This window comes from Schistocerca americana, chromosome 3, assembly GCF_021461395.2.
Source record: "Schistocerca americana isolate TAMUIC-IGC-003095 chromosome 3, iqSchAmer2.1, whole genome shotgun sequence".
Lineage (NCBI taxonomy): Eukaryota > Metazoa > Arthropoda > Insecta > Orthoptera > Acrididae > Schistocerca > Schistocerca americana.
In genome coordinates this window covers 410,610,331-410,628,964 of record NC_060121.1, presented here as the reverse complement: position 1 = coordinate 410,628,964, position 18,634 = coordinate 410,610,331, and the positions used below count along the sequence as shown (strand labels likewise).

Sequence of the window (18,634 nt, the reverse complement as noted above, 5' to 3'; positions counted from 1 at the left end):
GGCTGGCCCCCACTTTGCGCAGGCACTGCGACAGCACCATCTGCTTGATCGCGGTTGACCTCTACCCAACTCTGCCCACAGTCTACAGGGGAAACTTATTTTCCAACTACCGCTCGGAAATGAAGCACGAACTTACAATTATAAATAAAGCACGAGCCTACACTGAAGAAGGAACCCACCCATCTCCTTTACAAAGTGATTAGAGTGGCATATTTTTAGCATGGTGCAGCAGTCAGCAACTGTAAAATGTAATTATATTAAATTTCAGCCTCCAGTTGCATAAGCAAAGAAACTTTTCGTAGGTTTTGGCTATAATAATGTAGCCTTCTTCAGAAATGTCACAATATAAAATTAAAATTAAAAAATGCCAGATATTGGCCTTGTCAACTTAAAATGTTAGCACTACAGTACATAGTCATAAGACTGTGTCACTTCTACTAATGTTTTGCTGACAGGCCACACAAACAAGCCAGGCAGGTGGGCCACAGGCACCGAGTCGTAACTGGGCACCGCGGGCAGCGACACAGCGAGCTCAGCAGGTGGTCACGCGCATGTGCGTGCAGAGTAATACTGACTTAAAACGAGATAATGTTAACTGAGATTACTATGGAAAATAATTTATTACAATAGTTTGAACTATTAATGACATTAAAACCATAGGTCACTGAAATTACCATTCCATAAAAGGCAACAGACATATAACAAGTGTACTGTACATAATTAAGAATAAACATTAATTGATAACATTATTATACCGTAGATAGATCATATAAAGTAATGGATTTATCCGATAATAGGTGCGTGCAACGCCACAAAACATTATGAAGACAGTATATCCAGTGGAGTTATATGCAAACTTTACGAAGCTCTTAAATATAAACACACCATTTGATGTGTAACAAACTGTGAAACAGCTTTGAACATAGGTTAGTGTATTAAATATGCAGTGTACCTCCTTTATGATATAGGCAACTTGCTTTATGACCAATTGTAGTTGAAAAATAAGATCTTCTTTGAAGGATTTCAACCCTTCCTTCATCTACCAGGATGATGTGGGCCTTTCTGTATTGGCCGATGCCAGTGTCCTCTTATCTTTATGGGGACCGATGACCGTAGCAGTCTGGTCCCTTTAATCGCACAAACCAACCAATCTTATCTTTATGTTTACATACGCATTTCACATAATCATTGTTACTTTCTATAAGTTTAAGGCTTTTTCATAATTGATACACATCAAATGGTGTATCTCTAATTATGAGCTTCATAAAGTTTGCATACACACGACTTCTTATAACTGCCTGGTACATCCCTACGTATTACTTATTAACTGGTTAAATCTAATATTGTACACTGCTTATTATCCATGCCAATACCTCGCCATGACATACAGCCTTCTTGTTCCTATTAGTAGCTTCGGGTATTCCCCGATTATACACTGCATATTTAATACACTAACCTATGTTCAAAGCTGTTTCACAATTTGCTACACATCAAATGGTGTATTTATATTTAAGAGCTTCATAAAGTTTGCATATAAGTCCACTGGATATACTGTCTTCCTAATGTTTTGTGGTGTTGCACACACCTATTATCGGATAAATCCATTAGTTACATGATCTTCTATCTATGTCATTAGCTGGCTATCACATACAGCCCACTGGTTTTCTTATGTATTAATTGCTGATCACATATTGTATATCTAACCACTAAGCTCTATGAGACAATTGTCCTCATTATCATTTATAGTCGTTAATTCTTAGCTAAGTTCCACATGTTTCAGGCACTGTTAACCTTAACTTATGGCCTTTTCTTATTAAAAGGTTCCTTTACGCTATATAACATCATTTGCCTCTCATAGAGCTGTACCTTTCGTTATTATGGTTCATTTGCCAGTAACATTTTTAGCTGTTGTAACAAATAATGTTATCAATTAATGTTTATTCTTACTTATGTACAGTACACTTGTTATATGTCTGTTGCCTTTTATGGAATGGTAATTTCAGTGACCTATGATTTTAATGTCATTAATAGTTCAAACTATTGTAATAAATTATTTTCCATAGTAATCTCAGTTAACATTATCTCGTTTTAAGTCAGTATTACTCTGCACGCACATGCGTGTGACCACCTGCTGAGCTCGCTGTGTCGCTGCCCGCGGTGCCCAGTTACGACTCAGTGCCTGTGGCCCACCTGCCTGGCTTGTTTGTGTGGCCTGTCAGCAAAACATTAGTAGAAGTGACGCAGTCTTATGACTATGTACTGTAGTGCTAACATTTTAAGTTGACAAGGCCAATATCTGGCATGTTTTAATTTTAATTTTATATTGTGACATTTCTGAAGAAGGCTACATTATTATAGCCAAAAACTACGAAAAGTTTCTTTGCTTATGCAACTGGAGGCTGAAATTTAATATAATTAGAGTGGCACTTGCATAATGTAATACAGAGAAAAACACACACACACACACACACACACACACACACACACACACACACACACAGAGAGAGAGAGAGAGAGAGAGAGAGAGAGAGAGAGAGAGATGGTGATGGTGCTAAAATGAAATGTGGGGTTCCTAAAATTTTTAAACATCATTACACTGATGAAGAATGAGAATAAATAATTTGTAATTCAGTATAGCATGAATTTTATAATATTTGTACGTGCTACAATGTCAACTGCATTCATGCTTCTACCTGTTTGCAGTGGCTGCACTTGCATGTCACAATTAAATGCTGCCTCACTAAAAGCCTCCCATGTTCCATGTATAAAAGCACAACATCTCTCTCTTTGTTGTACAGCATTTAAAACATGTCTTCATTGAGAGTCATCAACCACTTCAGAAGCTATACAAGAAGTGTGACTCTCAGTGGCTAAAGTGCGACAGGCTTGTGAGTGATATTAGAAGTATGGATTACACAGGCTGAGGATCGTATAAGTACTGTACTCATTACATTGAATTGTATTATATAAAGCATATCAAAGAATAAAAGCAGTGTCACAAATACGATAAAGTTCAGAAGTCAAAGAGTCAAAAGCTTTTTCCAAAGATTAATTATTGTTCCATTTTTCACGTTACATTCTTCGAATCAATAAATACCTTGTACTACAAACTTTCTAAAGTACCCTAGTTCTTCCTCCACATTGAAGGAACTTCCATAAGAAATTTCATCAAAATTGCTTCAGCAGTTTAGTCATGAAAGTGTAACAGGCAACATCACTTTCATGTTTATAAAATTAGTATGGATTAAGCTCTGTACCTATGTGTTGTGTGGCATTATTAGGAAATAAAAACTTGTTTTACATATATTTATTTAATTTCAATTTTTGAAATTTTCTTTATAGGTATGTAATGCTAAATGCACACAGGCCAATACAATAAAGCATTTAAGCTCCCTTAATACCACATACTGTTAAATGAAGTCCATCTTCATTGACATGTTGCAAGGATCTACATACAATTTATTTTTTTTACACAAAGAAAAGACTAGCATTATACTATAGTTATATGTGTATTAGCAGTGATGAATGCCTCTCCACTTTGAAATGAACGAGGTGAGGTTTAAACTATTTTTTAATAACTTTATGTTGCTTATAAACAAGTATCAAGCAGTTAATGATTGTCTGGAAAATAACCCTCCTTTTACATCATAATATAAAGTAATCAACAACAATAGTTTTTTTCTTAATCCTAATGGTAAGATTAAAGGGTTAATACTTCGTATAAGAGGAATTCTAGAAAAGAAAAAAAGAAAGAACAGGGTCAACCTCCTATAGGCAGAAACATAATTAGGGACAGAAAAGGAATCATGTTATGTACTAAAAATTTTAAGCTCTGCTAAGTAATATCTACTGCACAAAAAGCTGCTCACAAACAGATGTAAGCAGTTTTTACAAGTAATTCAGCTAATAAAAACTCCATAAATTACAGGTTTCTATCAACAGAAAGCAATAAAGTCATAAATTACCTTTCTCTACAAAGTGGTAGACATAATATTTTAGGCGAGCTACAGGTACGCATGCCTGCAGGAAATTATGAAGACGAAATGTTGCAATTTCCAGCAGCTTTGAAGCTATCTGCAATCACATAAAGAAAATTTTCACCATAAAAAGACAGAAATGCAAAAGAAAAGCTTTGTTCTAACTTACCAACTTGCTTATGATACAGCAAATATTCAAATATCAATAGTCAGTAAGCCACAGAGTACCTCCTAGAGCACAATTTATTAGGGCTTCTTCCCATTCCATTCATGTGTGCAGTGCAGGAAGAATGCTTGTTTAAACAGCTCTGTACATATTGTAATTAGATTAATCTTCTCCGTGCAATCCCTATGGGATACATAGGGTGTTGTAGTATATTCCTAGACTCATAATTGTTAATTAGTTTTTGAAACTTCGTAAGTAGGATTTATTGGGATATTTCACATCTATCTTCAATTGTCTGCCAGTTCAGTTTCTTGAGGATCTCTGTGACGCTTTCCCATGGATCAAGCGAACCTGGGACCATTTGTGTTGTGTTTCTCTGTATACGTTTGTTATCCCCTGTTAGTGCTTACTGAAGGTATGTTAAATCCATCTTTGCAACCACAAGAAAATGCCTTTTTTGTCACCAAATGCATTTCAGTTTATTGAAATAAAACATCTGCAGTGGTATGCAATGAAAGATATTTACAATTTGGCTTGCTTTCTAAATACAGGAACGCAGTCAATCAGCACAAAGCAAGTCTGCGCACTTCGATACTTACTATAATCACAAACTCAGACTAAGGTATAACTGAGTGAGGCTTGAAGCAATTACATTCGCAGTTATTCTGAGTATTTAACTATAGGACAATTCTGTGTTAAGAATAGCTACTGCTGGTCATTTGTTTAGATAATGCTCAGGAGTGAGTGAGCACTGAAGAGGTGACAGAGTGTGTTCAAGGTAGCAGCGTCAGACAAAAGTATGCGGTTCCCCGACTTAGGGCCCCCATACAACAATGACTATAAGGACTCCTTGGCTGCTGTATGGCAAAGTTTGCCTCACAGCTACATCTGATGTTGAGTTGTTGAATCAAAAGTCAACTGGTCTAAGCTAGGGACACACATCAAAAATTAGTTGAGAAATGGTTTTTTTTTTTTTTTTTATCTCATACATTGAAGACAATTCCTCAATAACTTGTCATTAATCATTCCCTTTTTAAGTTCAGTGTTACACAGATGTTGAGGCCATTAGAGATTGAGCTCATACTCTGACTTGTAAGGATAGATGACATTAATCATGACCTTACAGAACCATTCTCAAATCTGCTTCAAGTGATATAATAGGAAACCAATATATGAAGTAAGTCAGGATGCTAGATATGGATTTGTGACCTGTTGCTCTTTTAATAATATGAGTCCAGTAGCTTACCCACCGCACAGTAAAAAACCAAGATAGTCTGTTACAAAAAGAATGGAACATGACATTAAAGAAATAACTAACTATTGTCACAAAGAACACTTGAAATGCAGAAACAATGATGATAAAAAAATTAACCATTAGATCACTGAGCAAATTATTCAGTTTATAATTATTATTTGGTTTCGAAGCTCCAACACTCAACACGTTTGCCCACTAATTTTTGAGGATTCAGGTGTGCCTATGATGAGTACAACTATTCTTTCTAATAGCTATACATGTTTCATCATCTTTACTTGTTATAATCAGTGCTTTTCCTTTATTCAAGTCTCTAAACTGCAACCATGTTTTGAGTGACAGGTACTGCATCAAAAATTAACCTAAAAGCATTTTATGTCTGTTAGCAATATTACTTTATTATCTGGAATATTAGGTTCTGTAGGACCTTCTTTACATTATCATGTATCTTGTCATCTGCAGTGAAATGATGTTTCATAAGTTTGGTTGGCAAGTTAAAAAATCCTCCTTCACTTGTAAATCATCAACCAAACTTACAATAAGATCATTTCATTGCAGACGGTAAGATGTATAATACTATAAATAAAGTCCTATTGAGCCTAACAATATGAAGAATAAGGTAATAATTGCAACAGTCAGAAAATACAGGATGATTACAATTTATGTTAAACTTTCAAAATGCAATGGAATATTATCAGAGAAGGGGGGAAATGTATGGAAGAAGAAAAAAATAGTGTGAAAATTGATCATAGATGGCACTGTATGTGCCAGAGTATGTAAATGAAAACACCTGTCATGTGCATGACCCACTCAAGTTGGTATAAACACACCAGGTACACGGCTTTTCCTCCTTTCACATCTGAGACATTTGCCATGACTGTCTCAATGCAGGATCACGCTCTGGTTGTAAAGCTGTTTTTCAAGAATTATGACTGTGCACACATCACTCAGCAGAATTTCCAGTCACTGAAGGATTTGAAAAAAGGCACTGGTTCGATGATTGCCATGGGTCTGGAGAAAATGATTCAGAAATTCAAAAATACAGGTTCTTTTGGTGTGCAACCTGGCAGAGTGAGGAAACAAATTGATTCAACGTCAGTGGAAGCGGTGGCCACAGCAATGCAGGAGGAGATGAGTGGTGATGTGCAAACTTGTAGGGCACAGAGAATTGCCAGAACATTGGACATAACCATGACCAAAGTGCCTAAAATCCTACAAAACATTCTTCTTTTCTATCCATTTAAAATTACCCATGTGCATGAGTTTCTTCCTGTTGACCTGCCAACAAGAGAGACCTTTGCTTTAGAATTTCTTGCTCACATGGAATTGGACAATGACTGGCCGTGGAACATTTTGTGGACAGACAAAGTCCACTTCCATCTGACAGGATATGTCAATACACAGAACTGTCAAATATGGGCAACAGAAAATCCACAAGCAAATCAACCAGTACCAGTTCCTCCTGAATAAGTTACTGTGTGGTGCGAGTTTATGGCATCATTTATCATAGGGCCATATTTTTTCGAAGAGACAGGTGATTCCAGTCCTGTTATCTGTACCGTCACTGGTAAATGCTATCGGTGTCTTTCACACAACCACTTCATTCCAGCACTCCGACAGCGTGCGTGTGTGGATGGGATCATTTTTATGAAAGATGTCACACCTCCGCACATTGCAAATCCAGTTAACGATAATGATGTTTGGTTTGTGGGGCGCTCAACTTCACAGTCATCAAAACCCGTGCATATTCCCAATCTATACACAGTCCAATCTAGTCACATTCATGAATGATGATGGAGTGATGAGAACAACACAAACATCCAGTCCCCGAGCAGAAAAAATCCCCAACCTGGCTGGGAATGACACCCGGGACCCTGTGATCCAGAGGTAGCAATGCTAGCCACTAGACCACGAGCTGCGGACAAAAACCAGTTAAGCAGCTGCTGAAGCGCTATTTTGGAAATGCTAGAATTATCAGCTGCCACTTGCCTACAGCCTGCCCATCCCGATCACCTGATCTTAATCCGTGTGACTTCTGGCTGTGGGGCTATCTGAAAGATGTTGTGTTCAGTGTTCTGATGGCACACTCAGCTGCTTTGAAGACACGCATTGCGCAACACATTCTGAATCTGACCCCGGAAACACTTTGATCAGTTGTGTAACATGCTGTTTCTCGATTTCAACTTTTTGCAGAAAATGGTAGATAGCATATTGAACACGTTTTGCACCAGTCACATGGAAATTAAAAATCCGATTTGATTTTGACTGATGCTTTTTATGCAGTTTTTGGTCTCACGACAATTAAAAACCAATGTGATTGATGCTTTTTATGTAGTTTTTGGCCTCAGGACAATTAAAAACCTATGTGAGTGATTCTTTTTATGCAGGTTTTGGTCTCAGAACAATTAAAAACTGATTTTTCCCATCCAGTGTGATATGATCTTGCCATGGTGGATGGGCTTACATAATTCACAGTATCACACCTGTACACCCATGTACACTGAGTAGTACAGTTTGTTTAAAGTCAAATGTGTACCTTAGGCATTGTTGTATGATTCATTTGTCATTTGTAGTTGACCACTACTAAATTATGGTGCTTACAGCGCCATCTATTGCTACATTTTGTAACTATTTATTTTTCTTCTGTCATACTTTTTCCCCCTTCTCCGATACTATTTCATTGCAATTTGACGTCATTCTGACCAGTGGTGTTACTTCTACAGTGGTTTGAAAGTTTAACTTTAATTATAATCACCCTGTATTTCTAATCTAATTTTTGTTCCAATAACACACGCCAACAATGGAAAAACTTTTTTGCGGAAAATAACTTATTCTTTTTTTTTAGGGTGAGAAATCCAAATATGATACTTCAAAAACTGTATCACCAACCATTTCTTCACATTTTACAGTTAAATTTATTAAATTAACTGATTTTTTAAAGAATTTAACAACTTTTATATAATTAAAATAATTTAAAAAGGAGGTGTAATGAGTATAGATGATGTTGGTAGCACTGCTGAAAAACATTTGCTGGCAAAAAAAGGTCGATTCTATTTTTGTGTTAACAGATGGTGTTTTGTTTACTGTCAACCTAACATCACTTTTCCTGTTTCCTGTACATGTGCTCAGTACACTGTCTAATCATGGTTGTAAAAACTCTGCTGACAGTTTTTGTTATATTTGTGGCAATCTAGATAAATCTTGAGTGCCACATAAGGTATGTTATGTGTGAGTTGGAGATCTGAGAAAATGGTCCAAAAAGGGGAAAAAAGCCTTTAGATTTGGCGTATCTATGATACGGAGGGAGCCAAGAAATCACTCTGATGATTGCTAATTTTGCAGTGTTGATATTATTGGCCACAATTCGAGTAACAAGAAGGTAATAAGCTACCCTAACCTTCCTTCCACCATCCGACCAGTAGGGCATGGTGTAGATTTGCAGGTTCCTGAACCACCAGATGATTTAAATTCTGTTCCAACAGAAGTATTTTCTGATGTACAAAGTGATTTAGATGAACCTGATGATGACGAATTCCATTGTAATATGGAAATTCTAGAGCCAAACTTGTTTACTCAGACCAAGCTTAACAATTGGTTAGGGATCTGGGCTTAACGAAAGAAAACGTTGAATTGCTTGGCTCTAGATTAAAGGAAAAGAACTTATTGGCAGTTGGAACCAGCGTTTATTAATTTATTCAAAACTAGTTTAAAGGTGGTTTTATTACACAATGATAAAATGTATGCATCTATACCTGTTGGACATTTTGTACATATGAAAGAAAGCTACGAAAACTTAGAAATAGTGCTAAATAAAATAGGCTGTTCTCCTCATGGTTGGATGATATGACGCAACCAAAAAGTAACACGCATGCTCCTTGGTCAGAAAGGTGGCTTTACCAATTTTCTATGTTTCTTGTGTGAATGGGGGCAGTAGGGCTAGGGATCAACACTGGTACAGAAGAATGAAATGTGAGGATGTCTTTAAAACCTGGTGAGAAGAACATGCTAAGCATAAACCTTGTAGATCAAAAAAACATACTCCTACCAGCTCTACATATAAAGTTAGGCCTAATGAATCAGTTTGTAACGGCTTTGCCTAAAGATGGACCATGTTTTAAGTATCTCTGCCAAAAGTTTACATAGCTTTCAGAAGCTAAACTAAAAGAAGGTGTCTTTGTTGGATCTGACATTAGAAAATTGATGTTTGATGATAACTTTGAATCCACAATGACCTTAAATGAGAAAGAAGCATGAGTATCATTCAGCAAGTCATTAGAAAGTTCTTAGGACATGAAGAAGACCCAGAATGTGTTTCTATTATAGCTACAATGTTAAAGAAATTTAAAACTTTAGGATGTTTAATCAGCTTGAAAGTTCACTTTTTGAACAGTCATCTTGATTACTTCCTGGACAATATAGGAGATGATAGTGAGGAACAAGGAGAGCATTTTCACCAGGACATTAAAGTGATGGAAAAACATTACCAAGGCCACTGGAACATCAACATGATGGGGGACACTACTGTTGGTCACTTCAAGAAGTTCAGCAAGTGACTCATCGTAGAAAAAGCCACACAAGAGGCTTCAAAGAAAAAGGAGAAAGAAAATACACACCAATTCCAGCTGACACGTGAAACCTCTATTAATACATATCATTGTTTTAAGTAGCATACTGTGCATACAAGCCATGCTTATGTTGTAACAAAGCATTTCATTTATTTCCCCATTTACCATATAGCATAGGATTTTCATATTATATAATAAAAAGCATATTGCTCGAAAACTATGGGTGATACAAAAAAAAACTAAGGCTAGATTTGGATTCAGCTCATAAAAATCTATAAAGATCAGCTATCAAAGTAAAAAAAGTTTTCAAACAAATTTTTTCATTGGCCTGTGTAATTATCACTTACAACATGTTTGCATTTTGCAAACCTGAATAAAAGTACCCACTGATGACAGCACAAAAGTGCTGAAACATGTTTGTACATTAGAAAGAATAGCTGTTCCCATGATGGATGTACCTGAATTCCCATACATCAGTTAATTCAGTTTACCAATGATATGAGGTAGCTGCTGGTATATCACTGGCGCAGATGAGACTACTGTGATTGTATTTCTGTTAGGCTTAGCACTGTTCAAGTGTCTCATCAAACTGTTTGGGCATGATAGTGTGTCACAGATAGGACTGTCAGAGAACCAACTGCCATGTGTGAGTTCCTGGATTGTTGTTATTCTGGCTGAGGTGGAAGAGCATTGAAAGTAATGGACCAAAGGAACAAAAAAACGGATTCAGATCACACAGCACATACATCTTGAAATGTGGAATTTGGGTGACGAGGCAGTAACATAAACCTCAAGGATCCAACTGCTTCTACAACTGTTAATTGTAGGCCTATAAAATGCTGAAATTTGGGTTCCAAAGATACGTTAGTGGAGTTAGAAGCGGAGATGCACAAAGTAAAATTTGATACAGTAGTGTTATTCGAAGTGCAGCAAAAAAGGAAGATGAAATGTAATTACAGTCAGAACACACTTTTTGTTGCAGTGGAATACAAGTCCATTCACCAAAATGCTCACACTTCGATGAAGTGGTAAAAGACACCTATGAACATTTACAGAAGCTGCTAAATGGCAGTGAATTCCAGTGAAGGATGATAATGGAAGTTTTTAATGCAAAAGCTGGACAAAACTAAAGAACATTCTCCTAAGGAAAACTGAGTTATCATACCAGAAATGATAGGTGTCATTGCTACTAGAATTTGTCAAAAATAACAACATGGTTGTTCATACTACACTCTACCACAAGAAAACAAACAAAAAATTGACCTTTTAAGAACTAAATGGAACTTACAATGAAACTGATAACATTTTATCGAACATTTAAAAAGCTGTAATAGGTTCATGGCTACAAACCACTTCTGAATTTCAAGTGTTCATAAACCGTTTAAGATGCAGAATCAAAGCAGACACAATACTAGAAAGAAACAAACTCATCAGCAAGGCAATCACAAATGGAGAATACAATAATTTATTTAAGAAAAGCAACATAAACTAGATGAAATTAAGCAACAAGGTCAGCATCTTAAAAAATTAAGATTATGTGGACATAGGTAAAAGGGATAATTACTTAATGAAGACATTTATGAAACAGAAAAGATGTTGCAGGCGCATCAAAAATATTAAAGAAAAGACAAGAGCTTCAAGCAATGACAGAAACATCAGAGATTGTTCTTCCTTAAACAAAACTATTTGGAAATTTTGGGAAAGTACAGTGAATATTAAGAAACCAAAACAACTCGAAACTATAGGACTATGAAGAAAACAAATAATATCCTTTGTTTGACACACATCCCATCTCTTCACCAAGATGACAGATGGCACAACAACAATAATTGCAAAAGAGTGCCACATTCCTTTAAATGTTTGTACAGTCCTAGAGTGGAATTAAAAATACATATAATTAGCAATGAAAATGATGACAGATCCAAAGTAATAATGTTATGTGTAAAGCTGATTCAGACACAAAGAAAAGGTGGAAACTGGAGACAAGATTGACTCCTAACATAAGACAAAAACAACAGCACAATCACAATGAACCAAAATTCCACAGACAAGCAAACAACAGCTGAGAATGTAGATACAAACATAGAAACAATCCAGGAACTCATACAAGTAGCTGCTGACAATCATCATAAACACAATATGAGAGTGAGTGCCTGCTGCACTGCACTTACAAAGAGGAGGGCTCCAATAGGCAGCACAGCAGATGCCAGGGGGTCCAATGCATGTGGCATCTGGTAGCCAGCTGCGCAGATGCCATTGACAGGATATTTGAAGTGTAGGACACTGGTGGCTTGTTGCTGAGTAGGGAATCCAAATGTTATGGGTCGGAACCAGTGAGTAGGAATGGAAGCTGTGTAGCTACGGACACGTAAGGCAGCTGTTCCCCCGTGAAGTACCATTAGAGAGAACCAGTGACTTAGGTGCTGGTTGCATCTCAATATCCGGTTCCTGGATGTGATGGAAATGTGATGACGATGGAGGCACCAGTCCTCAGTTGAAGGCACTGGGAGCACTGGTGTTGAATGACCTGAAGGCACTTAGCCGACAGGCAACGAAATTGCCAGTGGCAGCAAAGCATTGCAGGAAAAGCAGATAGCAGGCACCAGGGGGCTGGATTCCTGAGGAGAGGCAGGAGGTGGCGACATCCACAAGGAGGACATGTCTGCCTCCACAGCAGTGACCCCCTGCAAAACCAGGACAGGTGTTGAGAGAGGAGGTGGAGGCAGCAGCGTCGGATCTGTGGCCCTCACTGTGGAGTGAGGGCACAGCTGGTCGTAGTTGTGCACCACCAGCCCATCACTGGTGCACATCATACAGATGCACCAGCCTTAACAGCTGTGGACCATGGCTAGAATCCACTTTGGTCTGCAGCCGAACCTCAAGCCCAAACCATGGAGCCAGGAGCAAATCATGATGACACAAACCACAGAGCCGGGGGTGAACTGCGACAAGGATCGTGCCAACGGGCTTTCGTGGAGTGGCACGAGTAGATGCAGGAGGACATATGGCTGGTGACAATGGAGCATCTCAGCCAGACTCCAACTCCCCACCAGCCTAAACCTGTTGAAACTCAAGAAATGTGTCCAGGTGTCATCCAATGAGGACTCCGCAAAGTACTTCTTCATTTGATCCTTGAACATACAGACATGACATTCTGCCTTGCTGATAGACTAGAAGTGGAAAGGAGGAGCAGTAATGAGGCAAGTGCCTTGACGTGTGCACAAATCATGGAATGTCTGAGACGCAAAGTGTGGACCATTATTTGTCATCAGCATAAAAGACAATACTTCAATTGGAAAAATTTTGGAGGTGTCCTGAATCATAGCTGCAGGTGATGTTGAAGGACTGTTGATAACATATGGACATTTAGAGAAAGCACTGACAACCAACAAACACAAAGAAATTAGGAAAGGTCTTGCAAAATCAACATGGAGGCATTCCCAAGGATGCTCCGATGTGGGCCATGGAGAGAGTTTCGTCCTTGGCACCATCTACTGGGTAGCATACAGAGCGCCAACTGAAACAGGCTGCACATTGTCATCATTGATGCCATGCCAAAACACATGCTGACAGGCCAGTAGCTTGGTACATGAGACTCTCCCCGCCCCATGTCCCTGATTTTGGATCTGGAACATATTAAGCTGTAGGGCAGCTGGGATCACAACCCAGCAAGACAGCCCATCCGTGGCTACGAGAACACCATCACCAAATACCAAAAGGTGGTGCTGGAGGGCAAAATAGTTTTGTCAAGAATCAGAAGACATTCCCAAAGGTCTGACTGGCCAACTATGCTGAATGAGGTGAACAACTTGATGCACAACCAGATCGGCAGTGACGGCAGCTGTGATCCAGGAACCCATAATAGAAATCCATTCACCATATATTGCACCTCAACATCTAAGTGAAAAGGCATCTTGCACGATAGACCAGAAATATATTCCATAGTTGTAGGAAGACAGAAACAAGGTCCAACATTGGGGGCAATGTGCTGCTTTATTGGACCATGAAGCAGAGGAATGAAACAAAGAAACCGAGGGCTTGTGGTCAGCGATGAGGTGGAACTCAGACGAACACAAGAACACATGTAAAGTTTTGAAGTCACAGACAATAGTGAGCACCTCTTTTTCAACTTGTGAGCACTTTTGATGCATAAGGTATTGGATATTTGGTACCATCCTCATATTGATGTGTGAGAATGACCCTGAGCCCATACTGAGAGGTGTCCATGGCCAAAACCAGGTGATGGTCAGGATGGAAATTAGCCAGACAAGGAGCAGAAGGCAGTTTAGATTTCAAAAGCATGAATGCATGCTTGTGGGCTGGTGTCCACTGAAAACTAATGTCCTTGTGGAGCAGCTCATTGAGGGGCTGGGCCAATGCAGCTGCACCTGGAATAAATTTGTGATAGTAAGCAATTTTACCTAAAAATGCTCAGAGTTCTTTGACATTTGGAGGGCAAGGCAGAGCTTTGACATCATCCCAAGAGTTGAGATAGATGATGCACTATGGAACAGACATTGTCAATTGTTTCAAAAATGCTGAAAAACCACCAGGGTGTGAGCCACACCAAACAGAAGGTGGTGATATTGGTACAAACTGAAGGGTGTGGTAATCACAAGTAGTAGTTTAGATTCCTCATCCAACAAAATGTTTAAATAGACTTCACACAAACCACTTTTGGAGAAAAACTGCACCCTGGTGAGTTTAGCCAATAACCTGTCCAAACACAGCAAAGGTTAGGTGTCAGCAATAGATTGAGAGTTAACAGAAACTTCAAAGTCACTGCAATGATGAAGCTGGCCAGAAAATTTTTAACAATCATGATGGTGAACACCACTTACTCAATATAATAGTTTTTATGACCCCCAACAATGCCAGCTTGTACAATTCCAATATCACTTAGTCACAAAAAGCCACTGGAATATGGTACGCACAAAAAAAGTGTGGCAGCACCATAGATTTCAGTGTAATGTGGGCTCCAAAATTGGTTGGACAATCTAACCCATCCGAGAAAATAGACAACAACCTAGAGTACAGAGAATCTAACTGCTGGTAAGGGACCTGGTTGGAAACAAAGTGCACTATACCTGCAAGAGAAAAAAATCAAAAGCACTGAAAGCATCCAGACTGAAGATTAGATTATATTAGATTTACTTTCATTCCAATTGATTTGTAGTGAGGAGGTCCTCCAGGATGTAGAACATGTCAGAAAAACGATAATACATGACAATATATATTTTTAATGAAAAATTTCATTAAGGAATAAATGTATTGGGAAGCAATAGCTGGTATCCCTAGTTCCCTAAACAGGCTTTTGCAGGATGTTCTTGTGTTCATACCACATATAACTCTTACTGCACATTTTTGTGCTCAGAAAACTTTAGCTTGGCTAGATGAATTGCCCCAAAAAATAATCCCATATGACATTATGGAATGTAAGTAAGCATAGTATGCGAGCTTTTTCATTTTTATATCCTCTATGTCTGACACAATTTGCTTTGCAAATAGAGATATGTTAAGACGCTTCAGCAGTTCTGCAGTGTGCTCCTCCCAGTTGAATTTATTATCAAGCTGTAATCCCAAGCATTTAACACATTCCACTTCTTCTATCTGCTTGTCATCGTATGTTAGGCATATACTTGTGGGACACCCCTTACAAATTCTGAACTGCATGTAGTGTGTTTTTTCAAAGTTTAGTGACAAAGAATTGGCTAGGAACCAGTGATTAATGTCCACAAATATTTTACTAGCCGATCTTTCTAGACTACATTTGATTTGCTATTTATTGCAATGTTTGTATCATTGGCAAACAAAACGAACTTGGCATCTGGTAATGTACTGATGAAAGGTCATTGATATACACAAGAAAAAGTAAGGGCCCTAAAATGGAACCTTGCGGGACCTCACATGTAATTAGTTCCCAGTTGGATGATGACTGATAGCTTAATACATGTCTCTTTCCTAATAACACCCTTTGTTTCCTACCAGAGATATAAGATTTGAACCATTTTGCAGAATTTCCTATTACACAATAATATTCTAATTTACTTAAAAGGATATTGTCATTTACGCAGTCAAATGCCTTTGACAGATCACAAAATATACCAGTTGCCTGCAATCTTTAGTCTAATGAATTAAGCACATTTTCACTGTAAGTGTAGATAGCCTTCTCAATATCAGAACCCTTTAGAAATCCGAACTGTGACTTTGACAGTATGTTATTTGAGATAAGATGGTTATAAAGCTGATTGTACATTACGTTTTCTAAAATTTTTGAGAGTTCTGGCGAAAGTGAAATTGGACAGAAATTTGATGCTATTTCTTTATCTCCCTTCTTAAACAGTGGCTTAACTTCAGCATATTTCAACCATTCAGGAAATATTCCACTGATAAACAAATGGTTACACAGATAGCTTAATATGTTACTTAACTCAGAATCACATTCTTTAATTAACTTTGTTGATATTTCATCATACCCATTAGATGTTTCTGGTTTTAAAGATTTTATGGTGGACATTATTTCTGCTGGGGTAGTTAGGGTCAAATTCATATTATGGAAGTTACTTGAAATGTCTGGTCTGAGGTATTCCATAGCAGCATCTACAGAACCTGACAAGCCCATCTTTTCAGTAACAGTTACAAAATGTTTGTTAAAAAGTTCTGCAACACTACACACATCTGTAACCAATGAATCATTTACGCTGAATGCTATTTGTCCCTCTTCATGTCTGGTTCTACTGATCTCCTCCTTCACTATATCCCATATTGTCTTTATTTTGTTATCCGATATGACTATCTTTTCCTTGTAATATTTTTGCTTTGATGTCTGTATTACAGTTAATATTTTGCAGTAATGTGCTATAGCATCAACACCAGAACTGTTTCGGATTGACAGTTAGTTTTCTTTTTGTTTTACAAGATACTTCTATTCCTTGAGTAATCCATGGCTTCTTTGTAGACTTTGCTCTAACCTTGGTTAATTTTGGGGGAACACAGTGTTCAAATAAAGTAAGCACTTTATTGGCAAAAGTGTTATATTTTTCATCCATGCCATGAGCGCTGCAAACATCAGTCCAGTGAATGTCTCTGATGAGTGTCCTAAAATAATCAATTTTTGGCTTATTGATTACCCTCTTGAGCTCAGATTTAACAGATTTTATATCCTGTTCAGTATTAACATTTAACAGAAGGAACTGCATGTCATGGTCTGAGAGGCCATTGACTATTGGTTTTGTAACATAATTTTGTTCATTGGACTTCTCTATAAAGATATTATCAATGGCTGTTTGTAGCAATTGGCTACCCTAGTGGGGAACTTTACAGTGGGAATTAAGTTGAATGATAGTGTTACTAACTCAAATAAGTTCTTATTGGGAGAGTCTTTCAAGAAATCTACACTGAAATCATCAGCAACCACTATTTCTTTGTTTTTGGTTGCTAATGGGCCAGTACAACTTCAAGGTGGTTTATGAACAGATTGAAGTTACCTGCAGGTGCTCGATATACACTTAATATTATGAAGGATTTTTTGTGAAACTCTACTTCTGTTGCACATGCTTCCATATGCTGATCTAGGCAAAATTTATGAATGTCTATGTTCTTAAATTTATGACAGTTCCCGATGAATGTGGCAACTCCTCCTTTCTCTATTTCTGCTCTACAAAAGTGAGACACTAACCTAAACCCTGTAACACTTAGAAGTTCTATACCAGTGGCCACATGATGTTCAGAGAGGCAGATTATGTCAGCTGGGTTTGAGGAGTCTAATTCATCAATGCAGATAATTAATTCATTAATTTTATTTCTCAGTCCTCGAATATTTTGATGCAATAAAGATAGCCAACATTTCACATTGACTGAGTTAAAATTGACTGCTGACTGTTGAAAATTCTTAACCTATAGCTGTTTATGCCGATGTAATAAGCTAGAATTATGTTTTCTGGTTTCTTTCTCAAATTGAAGGTTTATCTCAGTCCTAACCTCTCTTAAAATTTGGTTTCTTTCTGTCCTCCCTACCCTAAAAAAGGGTCTTTTCTGAACCCTATAACCACTGGTATTTTATCACTCACATGACAGTGCCTCCCCCCCCCCCCCCCCCCCTTTAACTTTCCTGCTATTTTCCCAGCCAGTTTACCCTTCCCTTTCCTGTTGACGTGAAGCCCATGCTTAGTATAATCCCACCTATTGAGAGAATCAACAGGAACCACACCAACGTGTGACCCTGCACCCGACATACGCAGCCGTTACAACCCCAAATTAACTCTCTTGACAGAAGAGTTCAAATGAGGTTGCTCACGGCACTCAAGAACAGGTACAAACTCAACACTAGTATGTTTCAATGCTGATGCAATCTTTGCCAGGTCACACTTTATACTGTACCCAGGATCTCTGTCAATACTATTACCTGCCCCACCCACTATAACCATGGTGTCTTCCTTAGTGAAATCTCTGCAAAATGATCCTAAATCCTCTGTCACCTGCTCCAGACCAGTATTAGGTTTAAAAAAAATTGGTGACCTGGTATTCTGATCCTAGTTCACCCTGCAAAAGTTGGCCAACACCTCTTCCATGGGAACTACCTAACAATACTTTCTTTCTCTTGACTGATTTCCCTACATTCTTACTTTTCAATTTGCTGCTGAAAGTTTGTTGTGCCCTGTCTACACCTGCAACT

General features: G+C 38.0%; 1 protein-coding gene across 2 annotated transcripts in view; it reads right to left on the bottom strand.

Annotated features, from left to right (window-relative positions):
• LOC124607449 (DNA mismatch repair protein Msh3-like) overlaps nt 1–18,634 on the bottom strand; it is a 365,016-nt gene that overhangs the window by 294,665 nt on the left and 51,717 nt on the right. For both annotated transcript variants that reach the window (XR_006978833.1, XM_047139784.1), the window contains exon 4: nt 3,966–4,074. Coding sequence is in view for 1 of the 2 variants with exons in the window: in XM_047139784.1 (XP_046995740.1) it covers nt 3,966–4,074 (109 nt within the window). In the remaining variant the exon portion in view is untranslated. The remainder of the gene's footprint in view (nt 1–3,965; nt 4,075–18,634) is intronic.